This window comes from Gouania willdenowi, chromosome 4 (assembly GCF_900634775.1).
Source record: "Gouania willdenowi chromosome 4, fGouWil2.1, whole genome shotgun sequence".
Lineage (NCBI taxonomy): Eukaryota > Metazoa > Chordata > Actinopteri > Blenniiformes > Gobiesocidae > Gouania > Gouania willdenowi.
In genome coordinates, this window is record NC_041047.1 from 9,447,840 (window position 1) to 9,461,869 (window position 14,030).

The 14,030-nt window shown below is 37.4% G+C and overlaps 1 protein-coding gene across 1 annotated transcript in view; it reads right to left on the bottom strand.

Moving 5' to 3' along the window:
* raver2 (ribonucleoprotein, PTB-binding 2) overlaps positions 1-14,030 on the bottom strand; it is an 80,486-nt gene that overhangs the window by 30,596 nt on the left and 35,860 nt on the right. The window contains exons 3-4 of the mRNA XM_028444547.1: positions 4,307-4,614; positions 3,085-3,249 (exon numbers count right to left, since the gene is read on the bottom strand). Coding sequence (XP_028300348.1) covers positions 3,085-3,249; positions 4,307-4,614 — 473 coding nt within the window. The remainder of the gene's footprint in view (positions 1-3,084; positions 3,250-4,306; positions 4,615-14,030) is intronic.

The window sequence follows — 14,030 nt, forward strand, 5'->3', positions numbered from 1 at the left end:
CACCGTCTCCCAGCATCAGAACATTTTCGAAGTGCCTGGTTGAGTTTTATTTTTCACAGAAATGTACCCACATCTGTGGGTAAGGTCATTTTTGTGTGCGCGAAGCACTTCAAGGATGACTGCTTCTCCAACCTCCGCCAGTATAAAGAAGGATTTGCCGAAAGACTTCGTCTGATTGAGGGTTCAATTCCTTCTATCTTTGGAGACGACGAACAGAGCACTTCGGTAAGCTGTAAATAACGCTAAAAAGTGTGATAAGACGTCCCTGTCATTGTTTTGTTAGCATTAGCAGTTGCACCGTCTTCATATGTTAGCACTGTGTGCTCGTTTTAGATCCTTGATGATATGGCCTACGTGATTTAATTTAAGTCTAAAGTTTTCATTAGTCATTTCATTTTGCCGTTTTTGTCTCTGAAATGACTGTATTAAAATGCATTTCGTGACGTTAGCTTAGCGCTAGCTTTAGCTCGGTGCTTGTGTTAGCTCACTTGTTAGGGTTCTGCAGGTTCAACATCTTCATTTTCATCTCGCTCCGCTGGGTCCGACTCTGGCTCGAACATGCAAGGCTGGATGGACAAGTCTTCCATTGTTGACATTTTGTTAATAACGTGTGAATAAACATTTTCTGTGCCGCTAGATGATCGTATCTCTTCTATCAAACTACAAAAATGGCCGAACAGGGTGGAGTTGAACCGAGTGTCACCTCTGCAACCTGAAGAGGGGGCGGGGTATGGAGTGTCTCATTTGCATTTAAAGAGACCGCACCAAAACGAGTTGCTCTCAGAAGCACATCAGAAAAGGGGTAGAAAAGGGGTGGAGCTATAATAATGAGGAATTCAGACCCAAGCATTGCAGTTCCACTTTATATAGACCACAACTGTATGATTTATATGTAAAAAGGAAGGATTTAAAAGCATGATATGTCCCCTTTAAAACTCAATGAAACAGATGAAACTGCTAGTGACATTTCTTTTAACTAGTTTTTAGGCCATTTTAATGATAAAGGTAACAAAACATTCAGAAAATTCTGGAGAAAGTGGGCAAGGGTGGGTCAGCATGTCAGCATCATTTAATTGTATAAATCATCATGATCAGTATGTTAACCTCATCAAACCAGTTGGATTTACGTAAGCGTGGAACTTTCTTGAGTGATCACTGCGTCATAATGTGTCAAACATGTCAACCTTTGAAGTGGTTTTTATTGCCTCTTATTTCTACTAAAGAATTCATAAAAGATTATTTCAGCTGAGCTGTTGAGGATCCCTTTAATACTATATCTGAATTATATCATTTGCACCCTAAATGGTCTGCCTTGCACTTAAGTACTTCCACCCAAGTGTCTCCATCACTTGTTGTTTCAACTTCCGTATGCTCAGGGATGTCAAAGGTTACATACGTTCTGTGCCAGAATTATTTCAGTGCATACATGCTGAGATTCACTCAGAGGCAGCAAATATACTGTGTTATATATAAAATTACTGAACTATAGGTCAACACTTGCTCTGCAACAGCGAAGCAACGTGAGCTTAACACCCACAAAGCACATGGGACCAGAATGATGTGGGAGTATTGATTTCTGTGTGGGAGTGGGGCAGGGGGTGGAGTTAAAACTGGAAATGCACTGGATGGATGACATATAGCCATCCAGTGATGTTTTAAATGGGAATGTGGGGGAGGAGGAGTGGATGAAGTGGAGCACAGCAGAGCGAGCTGAGCAAGTAGCTTAACAAGAGAAACAGACCGGCGTGGGAGAGAGGGAGAACAAAAAAAGGGTAGTGACCTGGTGTTCAATTAATGAACATGTGTCCATATGAGTGTGTCTTTCATTTAAACACTTTTGTTATTCATCAATATTGAGTTCAGACACAAGGAGTTTGTGAATTTGTCACGGAAATGACTTCAAGTCATTTTTTACGCGTTGCAACACAATTTCCTGATGCAAACCTCTGTATGTCAATGACATCGTCACCCTAACCATAACTCTAAACCTGTTTGAAATGATCTAATATGATGTAATTGCACGGTATAATGTCCAATCAAAACTCATGACTTTGAAAGTACGTGTCCCACAGCACAAAATTATTGCAGAAATTGTGTTGCACGCACAAAAATCGAAACATTCCATTTCTGACAGTGTCACGTTCCTATGGAAGAGGATTAGGGCCAATTTTGATGGCGAGAATAATTTTGGGCAAATCAAGAATAAAGTAGAATCGTTTAAAATGAAGTCAAAATGTCAGGAATGATAAAGTCAAAATGTTGAATATACAGTAAACTCAAAATACAATATTGTGATAAAAGTCGAAGGTTTGCTATTAAAGTCAAATCTACGGAAGGAGACTCGGGCCAATTCTCCATATACACTAACAGTCTCAATCAAAACTGATCTTAATGTGTTTCCGTAGCTCCTCAATAGCCACAGACGGACTGAAGGCTCCACCTCTTACAAACTTGACTGGTTGTTCCTTCTGAACAGATTAAGTTTTTGGTAATATCTCTTCAAAAAGTCCTTAAAGAGATTACAACGCAGTGTTTATGAGCTAAAAAAGAAAGAATCTATTTGTTACGATGAATTGGCCCTTGTCAGCTTCCGTAGATTTGACTAGCAGACTTTTTACTTTAATCACAAAGTTCATTTGCAAAATTTCGACTTTAATCTCGCTGTTTGATTTTAATCTTGACATTATATTTCAACTTTATTCTCAAAATTTCAACTTTAATCTTGACATTTCTCCATCAAAGTTGGCCCTAATCCTCTTCCATACGTTCCCCAGTGAGACTGTGATGCAAATTTTAGCAAAATGACAAAAGAAAGGAAGACCAAAACATGAGGGAAAAGAGGTGAAAATATTTCACTTTTCAAAGGGGGCATGACATAATCAACATCAACAATTGATGAGGTAACTTTGAACAGCTGATGTAAGAGTGGGAGTGGTGGGAAATCAGTGAAAACCTCAAACGTACAGTATGTGTCTGTTGATGTGAATGTGTACGAATCTTTGTATCTACTTTTAGGAATACTGACACAAATGTGAGGGAATACAAACCTGAACAAATCCCCAAACAACAGATTTTAAATCTCACCTGACAGAAGGTTGGTTTGTAGGTTTCAGAGAAGAGCTGGGTCAGTTCCTCAGAGTCACAGAGGTCTAAAGGCAGACGGTCCACACAAAGACATCTGGAATGCAGCTTCTCCTCATGGCTCAGCTGGTTCACATCCATCCACTGCACCATCACTGAACGATCACCCTGGAAACGGCACAAGAGTGATACACAAAGCGAAAATGTATTTCTCATTTTGTGTGCATTTCTGTTGTTTGGAGTCATATTTCTTAGGTGTATTTTTGCTGTCATCTTGTGCATTTTTGTTGTTATTTTTTCTCTTATTTTCTGTGTTGTGGTTTTCTGTGGTTGGGGTTTTTGTCGTTTAGTGTGTTTTTAGAGTAATTGTGTGTATTTTTGTTGTTTTGTATAATTTCCTCCCACATAATGTTTGTTTGTAGTCGTCTCGTACGTTTTGGGAGTAATGTGCATTTTTGTTGTTATATTGTGTTTATGGAGTCATTTTTGTGTGTTGTTGTCATTTGTAGTGCATTTGTAGTCATCTCGTACGCTTCGGGAGTAAAAGTGTGTATTATTTCATATTGTGTTTTTAAAGTAAGTTTTGTGGTTTGTTGTTGTTTTGTAGATTTTTCTTTCATTTTAAGTATTTTTGCTGTTGTAGTGTGTGTTTTTGGAGTCATAGTGTGTATTTTTGTTGTTTTGTATAGTTTTCTCTCATTTAAAGTATGTTTGTAGTCATTTCATACGTTTTGGGAGTAATGTGCATTTTTGTAGTCATATTGTGGTTTTAGAGTCATTTTTTTGCATTTTTGTTGTCTTGCAAATTTTTCATTCATTTTGTGTATTTTGGTTGTTGTAATGTGTGTTTTTGGAGTAATTTTGTATATTTTTGCTGTAGTTTGGCGCATTATTTGATCACTGTGTTTTTGAAGTCATTTTTTTTGCATTTACTTTGAGGGCCACACAAAATTAGGTTTAGGACTGGATGCGGCCCCTGGGCCACTAGTTGCCAATGTCTGATTTAGAGTATATATGTATGGCCTTATTTGTTTTGTTTTTTTAAATGAAAAGCCAAACACTCCAGGCACAATTACTGTATTATTAGTCCACAATTATTTAACAAAAGAGTAGCACACACTGCTTCTTTTTTTATTTCATATATTATTTTTGTATTTACTATATTATCGTACTATTCTCTGTGGTTATATGTCTGATTTGGTCCGCAGAAGGTGGGTAAACATACCAGAGGTCGGCCCAGCAGCTCTGAACGGGCCCGGGAGGCGGAGTCCTTCTTCATGTACTCAACAAAGCCATACCCTTTGGAGTGGCCAGTCAGCTCACTGTACACCAGGAAAGAGCGCTCGATGTTTCCGTAGGTGCGGACCAGCTCTTCGAACTGCTGGGCGGTGAAGGTATGGGGCAGGTTTGTCAGGCACAGCAGGGAGTCCGTGGGCTGCAGGGTGACGTTGATCAGGCGTCCACGAACAGTGCTGTGATGGAGGGAGCGGATGGCATCCTGAGCCTGGTCCCCGTTCAGCAATGTCACAAAGGCTAGAGGAGTGGACATTATGGAGACGACAACAAGGAGACAAGACACACACACACAAACAAAGAAAGTGACATGCAAAAACGTGGATGGACAGACCAACATAAACATACATTTAAAGCAGGTAGAGACAACACAGTGACGAAGCAGAGGATGCAGGATAGAAACAGTTAAAAAAAAAAACATGCGTGAAACGACTCGCATGAAATCAAGCAAATTAATAAATAAACAAAGGCCAAAATGTGTGAAAAAGAAAGGAGACGTAAACGAGGCACAAACAACCACAACCACAAACACACAATCATAAGGACACACAGAAAGATACAGAGAGAAAGACAACACATTAGCAGGAGAGCCAATAGGAAGGCCACCACGTCAGGGAATGCACTTTGACACACACACACACACACATACAGATATACACAGATATTGTTGTTTTTGGAAAAGATTGTATTCATCACGATGAAAGAGAAAGCTGACAACTATGGGAACCTTAAACAATACTGAATTATCGTCAAGAGTGCATTTTAAATACAGATGTTAAAAAGAATCCTCTGTTTATACTGATGCAGGTTCCAGATTTTATAAAAAATGTCCTCATTCAAACATTTCTCGAATTGAAAGGAAATGTTTATGTATTGAATACCAACTTACATTAACCAAGCTTAACACCAGCCATTATTATATTTCAATGTTAGTCAAACTACTTAGTCCTAACGTTATCAGGTGGTACATCAGATTCCTTAAACTTCTTTGTGTGTCAAAAAGTATTTGGGCAAATTGGTGAACTCCAAATCCTAACAATGGAGAATTAATGCCTTGCCAAACCATAGTGTGAATGTAAATGGGTGAATATGGTTGACATAGTCAATGGTGTTACGAGTGCCAATGCAGTAGAGCCATTTTTTCCATTTATCCGACAGACATTGGGGCTGCGTTTCAAATCGCACACTAACGTACTACACACTACAAACTCAATGAGTATAAGTATGATTAGGATGGTGACCGTTCCCAATGAAAACTTCCAAGTTTTCCAAGATGGATTTCAAACCTACAACGACAAAATCTAAATATCTCTGTTGATTCTCCACCTTTGAAAGTTCTGAAAACATTTGAAGTGAGAAAGTGACCAAGTAGAATATCATCATGTGGTCATTTGATCCATAAACTCGCGGAAACACATTTTATGCCAACATTTGGGAGATTTTCAGAGACCCACCGTTGCCCTAGTGACAAAACTTCCGGTTAACTTCAAGACAATGGAATACAAGAAGAGATGCTTTTAATTTGAAAAGGGATGTTACATTTTTAGCTTGAAGCCGGTTCCAGTATGATTTTATATTCCACTTATAATGCATCATGAGGCAGTTGAGTATGACTAGTGTGCATACTTCAAAAATGTACATCCAAGTATATCTCGCGTACTCAATCTTTTCATGCTATCTAAGGAAAGCACTACATACTCATTTTGATGTCAGACTTAGTATGAGTAGTACGTAGAATGGGATTTCTAACATAGCATGTGTTGTGTGTACGACTCAGTATGGACTCCACCTGAGAACTGTAGAATCTGACACTAGGAAGTTATATTATAAGATTATAAAGTGGGATTTCCATGCTCGAACAGCTTTGTGGCAACAAAAAAACTCAAGCTGGGCCACAGTTGCTGGCATTTTATCCATTTACATTACACAATCAAACGTAATGCTATCAAAACATTTTTTGAAGGTAGCTAATTTATGGTATAAAGGAGACAAACCGGCTGTGGTCCTAAAAGTGGATCATGACACTCTAAGCCTTTGACCTGCAGACAAATATCACAATGCCTGAGGGAAATGCCTCCATGTTTAAACAGGCCTTTGTGGTCAAACGCCCACAGGAGCGTCTTTTTTTTTTTTTGAAAGGTTCATCGTGACCTGCTGTGATGATGAACCTAAAGTCATGCACCTATTGTTATGAAAGGACATTTTGAAAAGCTTTAACATTGCACAGCATGAGCTGCTATCATGATGAAGTGGCTACTGCTACTGCTGTGGGTGAACAGGGAACACGTTTTATTACTTATGAAACCGCCAATGCAAACAATTTCAGATATTAGAGTAACTGTAGCTCCAATCTACACAGACTGAGTAGTTTTCTGCTATAAAATCACCATTGCTCTGGGTATGACTAGTTCAACAAGCAACTTTTTTTGCATTTCTCTTCAACAATGCTTCACTGTGAAGTCCAAGTAAAAGGTTGGCAAACAGTTGAAAAGATAATTGGGTGAGACTATTAGTCAAGATTAGCACCTTCCATTATTGAGGAAGGCATGGAAAAAGCAAATCATCCACACATTTAGATTTGTTTACTTATTCAAACAGGTTAAAAAAAAACGTTGTCCTATGCCTCCATTGTTGCTCCCCCCTCCTTTTCCCTTCTTTAAAAAAAATTAATAAATCTATTTTTAATTTAAAATTTACAAGCAGGAAAACAGAAGAAAAGATCTAAAAACAACAATACATTGCTCATCATTATTCATCAAGTTCATCTTTCTGTTTCTCTCTTATATGTTGTTTAGGAGGTCAAAACGGACATTTAAAAAAATATTGATTTAGTTTCTGTATATAAAACTATTTTTGAAGTGAAAAAACTTACCTTTTAATAACGAAGCCCCTAAGCCCAAATTTTATAAATAATTGTATCAAAACATCTCTTTTGTTATTACAAATCTGGATTAGAGAAGTCCTTTAAACATCACATAGAGATCATGTCCTGATGCTAAATCATACTTTTCTGTGATTTTACTTTTAGTGTATGAAAAAGTGCACAAAGGCTGTTGGATGCAGGCTGGATGTGGATGTATATACGTAGTTAATCCTTTTGATGTAGGAATGGTGCACAGATAGAATTGATCAATTTATTCACATTTAATACCAACTTAACCCCCAAAAAACAGTGGTGGGGACTATTAACAACAATATATAACACAAGGGCCTTCAGATATTAATCTGATCTGTTTATATATTACTCTAATCTGCTTTTATCTGTATATCTATTGATCTCTCCAGGATGTTTTAGTTGCTTACTCTGACTACTGCATTTTTCCACATTTCCATGTCTCTCCCATTAGTTCTTACATCTTTGTTTTTCCTGGTCCCACCTCTGCACAAATCAATGCTCTCCGACCACACCTTATACTCGTGCACACACGCCCTCGTGCACTCAGTAATGGAGCTCTTACACTAAGCCTAGAGCCTAATCAGGTTTGAACCCGATAAGTGTGCTACATAATGAGGAGATGGACGAGAATGTGGTTTAGGTTTTATGCTAAAGCGTTCTTTCTCTCTAGTGCCTTTAATGACAGAGTGCAGCTTGACAAGCGGGGGCCGGCTTCAATTTCTGCTCAATACTTTTTCCCTGCAGCGTGCCAATCATTGAGTGGCTGATCGTTCAAAGACTTCGGGAATAATGAAAAAATAATAAAATATCAAAAGAGGAAATCAGAAAAGCATATAGCAACATAATTATGGGTCTTTGTCGATGAAAGTGTCGGTTAATCCCCAACTTTTCGTGTGTTTAGGGGCATAAAATAAAGATCTACTTCTAGGTCTACAGTTCTGCTGACACATTCTCCAGTTACACATCTAACTTAATTCATAGGGAAAACAGACTATTAAAGCCCAGTGGCACTTAGACGTGCAACAAAGTGGGAAGTCGTGCAGGTTTATTGTGACCCTGGGGCCAGATTTAAAGACTCAGATGCAGCGAGGCAAACAACTCAGCTGGTCAGAGAAGAAATGTTCTTTTAAATCATGTGCAACCTTTATGGTAAGAGATTTTACCATCTGAATTCATTCATTTCCCAAAAAATATTCCTAAAAAAAAAAAGTGTCAGGATGATCCACTACTTATTGTTTAAAACTGAATCATACACTTCAGCTTCGAAATGTCATACTAACGTACTACTCATACTAAGTCTGACGTCAAAATTTGTATGTAGTGCGTTCCATTTAGATAGTATGGAAAGATTGAGTATGCGAGAAAAACCTGGATGTATACTATATCGGGACATTTTGAAGTATGCACGGTGGGCACACTAGTCATACTCATCTGTCCCATGATGCATTGCGAGCGGACTGTTAAATCGTCCTGGGACCAGCTTCAAGCTAAAAACAAATCATCCCTTTTTCAAAACAAAAGCATCTCTTTTTGTCTTCCATTAGTTTTTAACGCTTTTGTAAGTCGGGCTCTTGTTTTGAAGTTAACCGAAAAATTTTGTCTGTAGCACAATCCAGGGTCTCCGAAAATCTCCCAAATTGTCTGCAGAATGCCAGCACAAATATGGGACTCTCTTATTGGTCAAGGGTATCACCAAAAAAAACACATAGCGAATATAACCTAGTGTCCATGTAGCATTTTTTTTCAGCAGCATTCTACGTGCAAAACATCAATTTTCTTCAGAGTAATACCTTCTATTCATCTCAGAATACATTTAGCATCATTTTTTCATTCATCACGTGACTAGTCACTGAAACAACTTCTCTTGGTTCAGTAGCGGCAAAACCTCTCCTCATTATGTCTGCTCCTTCATCCCTTCCAGCCTGGAGCTTCTGGGTTAGTACATGTGTAAACACTAGAGATGAGCATCATCCTCCACTTTCTCCTCAGAGCTTTTTGTCTTCTAACACCTCGGCCCTCCTACACACGCCTCCTCATCGCTGCCACATCGCTTTGTTCCGCTCTCTCTCTCTCTCTCTTTTTTTTGCACTTGTGTCGATATATTCTATAAACACTTCTACCAGGGCTTCAATTCATATTTGGTCAATAGATTTAATTTATTACATAACATTTTAGGTTTGATGGTGGTTTAAGCCTCCCTGCGTATGCATGTAGGTGAGTTTGTTCATGCGTGAAAGACCCTCTGATGAACTGACAACCTATCTTATGTAAGGGTGGAAGAAAAAGTGATCCGGCAATTTATCGCGATATTTCACCGCACGATTATTGTATCAATTTTTGAATCATGTTTTTTTAACAAAAAAACATTTAATTGCACTAACATAATGCATGTAAACACCCAGTCACTAGGTGTCAGTGAACCAAATCAGACCTTGTTAAAGAACCTCACTCCTTGATGCATTTTAGTTTGGTTGTACTTTAGTTTTAGTTTTAAGCATTAAAGGAACACAGTGGACTTTGTGACCTAAAGAGTTGACTTATATGAGTTATTTTAAATGATTCCTCAGGCCAATATATAGTATCAATGATCTGAGCGGGGCTTCCCTCTTGAAATACCGACAATGTAAGTTTGGAGGAGAAGGATAGGGATTTTTTTTTAAATTTTTAAACTAATCCAGAGTCAGTAAATTGATCCAGATCCCCTACAAATGTAATGGTATCTTCCATGGCATAAGGTCGATCTTTGGTTAAGATTTAGTCAAAATCTGCCAATTTATTTTTACGTAATTCTGCTAACAGACAAACAAACAAACAAACAAATAAATAAATAAATAATGGTCGATAAAAATAACAATAATATGAGTAGCTCCCCACAGCTGACTTATGAATCAATAATTCAATTAAACAATTAAACTAACGCTCATCACAAATTTTAAATAAAAATAAACATCTATCTATATTAATGATGCACAAATATTCAAAATACTGTATGTATGGTCAAATATTGGGTCAGAAAGGCTATAAAAATGTAAAAAAAAAACAACTAACATTTGATATAAATGGTAACGTTACAATGTTAAGTTACAAAAAAAAAACAATCTACGATAGAACACATATTGTTTTTAGTTAAAAAAAAAACATTCACTTTGCGGACTCAAAAGTCAAGTATATCGTAGGCAGTGTATCCACTGTAGTGCTTTTAGTGGCAGTAATATGAACAGCAGTAGTGTTTGTCTATTTGTGAAGTAGTAAAGCATGTTTGTGAAATGTTACAAAGCTGGAAATAGACAAGAATAAAAATAAAGAGGGAATAAAAGGAGATGTGTTAGTTGTCCCCATTGAGTGAATGCTCAGTATCTCTGTGTGTGTGTGTGTGTGTGTGTGTGTGTAAGCAGCCGCCCACGGACACAACACTCACACAGCTCTCTCTCGCTAACACTGCAAATGTGAATTCTGTTTAAACACCAGACCTACTCACTGACACTTGTGGCGCTCCAATGAAAAATGACATTTCAAAACTAAAAATGTAAACTTTCAAAATCGATAAATCTACTCAATAAAGCAGTAATGTGATTTTGGACAGCGAATGACTTTAATAATTGTGCACTTCAGTCCATTCCTGCTGGCCACAGTCTCATAAACTAATTATTGATCCATCCAGTGCATCACTCCATCTCTTTGACTTTCCTTCATTCTAACTTCCCACCTGTCATACATAAGTCACACAGTTTGTCACTGTAAATTATTCTTCATCCATCCACTGAACTTTCCTACTATTTTCTCTTTGCAGAACTCAAAATAACAACTTCTTTAAAAAATATAAACTAAATTTCCATCTTTATTTCAAAACCATGTGGACGCATTTAACTGAGGGATTATCCAAGTGAGGCACCTGTATAACAGAGCTGAAAATGTAAATAATATGTAAGGGATTCAATTAAATAAGAATTAAAGCTGAGGCAGAAATATCATTTCCCTTTCCTGTTTGGGGCTGAAAAAGCTTAATCATGAATGGATAGTTTGGAGTGGAATTGAAAAGCATCAACACTATGAAAAACACACAAAATATGTAACAAAAAAAGCAGACGCAAATATAATACCAAACAAATCTATTTAATATTAGCAAATAATCCACAATAATGGTATTACTGTGTATTATTCTTATTATTAGTTTTCTATTTACCCTTTGCAGCTGTAACGACTTCGACTCTTCTGAATGTGTTTACAATAGATTTTGAAATATTGAATATTGAAACTTATTTGTAAGGTCAGGCACTGATGTTGGATGAAAAGTTGGCACTCTAATTCTAAAAAGTGTTGTGTCAGGTTAAAGTTGATATTTGGAGTTTCTCAGAAATCTATGTTTATGTATCATTCTTTTGAACTGCAAAAAAATACCTAACTAGTCTTTTACTATGGTCTACTGCCGGTGGTCATTCATATACATGAACTCATTCACTGTCACTAATAGGTTTTTACAGCTTTTTGTCACAAACTGGCGATTTGTGTGAAACTTGCCTCTATTCAACTGCTGAGTACGGAATTACAAAACATGTAAATATGATTTTGGCTCTTACCTGACCCATAGACCTATATCAATGTGACCCAATGGAACCTTGTTATGTTCCGCGATGCATGTGCACAAAAGTAGAGGCGGGGCTTCTGGTAGATTGCAGAGGCAGTGGGAGGAAGTGAGGCTGTTTAGGGCAGGACATCGAGATGTTTCTCAGAAACTCCGAAATATCAGCTTTAACGTTAGCATTAGCTCCATTCCAAACTCACACAGCTCCGTCTTGGTCCGCTGTCATGCTAAAGCATTAACGAGATGTTCACAAAGTTGGGAGCATTATATTGTTCAAAGGAGGCATTAAACTGACCTCTTATCCCACATCGACCAAATACTACAGTAATCACAATGTAATCAGGCAGGTACAGTATTATACTCCTGGTTGTGATGGTTTTGGCTTCTAGAAAAAGACCAGTGGTTAGCTTTACTTCACTGTATTGATGATTTTCATTGCACTTGGTGATGCAAGGCTCAGATGCAGCAGGGATATGGAAACCAATATAAGGCCCTATAATGTCTACGTTAACGGAATCGCGGACGGAATAACGGAATCGACCAATAAAAATGGAATCCACGGAAATCTAATACTGTCAAATATTGTGCCCACTAGTGGTGTAAATAACTGATGCATCCACATGTCCATTTATTTTTTTATCTAATCATTAAATTAGGTTATTTGAAATTAGGTTGACTTAAATTAAGATGATCAAAACTTATTTAATAAACCTGCTCAGATTCAGTAAACCATTGATCCCGGAGGCGAAATTGGTTGACATTAATGCTGCGCTCATAGATCTTTATATGACATATTGTAAATAAGGAAAAAAGGAGCAGTCAGAATAATCCATGTCAGTACAACCTCTTAATTGCAACTTACACATGGTTTTAAATGAAATTTTTCTTTTTGACATACATTTTGGTTTAATTATGGTTTTCTTTTTATTATTGTTATTTATTGTGTTTTTTGAAAACCTCTGAGAAAAATTGATGATTATTTATTTATTTTTATTTTTATTTTTTTAAATGGAATTTTAAAATAATGTATGTGGAAAACACGGAATTTGGACTATGGCCCTATCAATAGCAAGAAGCTCTAAGCCAAAAACTATTTTTAAGATAATAAGTGAATTGGATTTCATGCATTAACTGGATGGGGAGTCCTAAGATGAATATATTTATAATAACTATCTAAAATCTAAGTCACACCAGAAGTCTCCGCTCCTGCAGTATTCGCTGATTGGTCTCTGCTTGAAGTGTGATGAATATTCAAAACTACATGTTGACAATACATCAAGGAGCAGACGAGCTACGCTCACTCTTTTGAAGTAGAATGAGAACTCAAAGCTATCTGCACATGTTTGTGGTCAGCTGCTTATCATCAGCTCTTTTCATCCTTTGTGCTCATTTGTTGCCCTAGCAAAGCACAAAACAAGCCTGAGCGACCTGATAAGATGGATCCAATGGCTACAAGACCTTGACCTGCGTGTGCATGTTTGATCTACATGTGTGTCCTGTCCATATGTAACATGTGCACGTGTGTCTGTGCGTGTTATTCAATGACTTGTAATGAGGATCAGCATTCATAGAGAAACATGTGCACAGCTAAGGTGCTGCTCAGTGAATCTGCAGTTTTATTCTTATTGGACAAGTGTGGTGAACTCACAAAGAGAATTCTAGAAATGACAGAATAAAACTAAAAGTGTCATCAAAGCCCAGTCGAGAAAGCACCTCTTGGGAAGTTGTGGCAGATTTTGAAACAAACGAGATGTACCTAGAATTCACTGCAGGGCTGAAACGCAAAAACAACACCTGATCATGATGACAATCCTTAATTCATGTGATAATAGTGATATCATGTGTATATCAGCGCTTCTCTAGTTTAAGTCCCCCCTTTGTCCAACTACAACATTTTGATTTAATGAATCCCATTTTAAATAAGTGGAATTAAACAGTATTTGGTGCTTCCTGCATGGATTTATTTCTGGTCATCTCCCGCCTGGTGTGGGACCAAGACTGACCCTTGTATTTTCAGTTCATGTTCTAATCAAGATCATTTTCATTATCATTATTATGATTATTGTTTTTCAACTAAAAATAAACAATTTAAAAATTATTTTTAATGCTTTTTTCTGTGAATTTTCTATTTTCTCTCTCTCTCTCTCTCAAGTACCTCCTGTAGTGCCTCCGCGTACC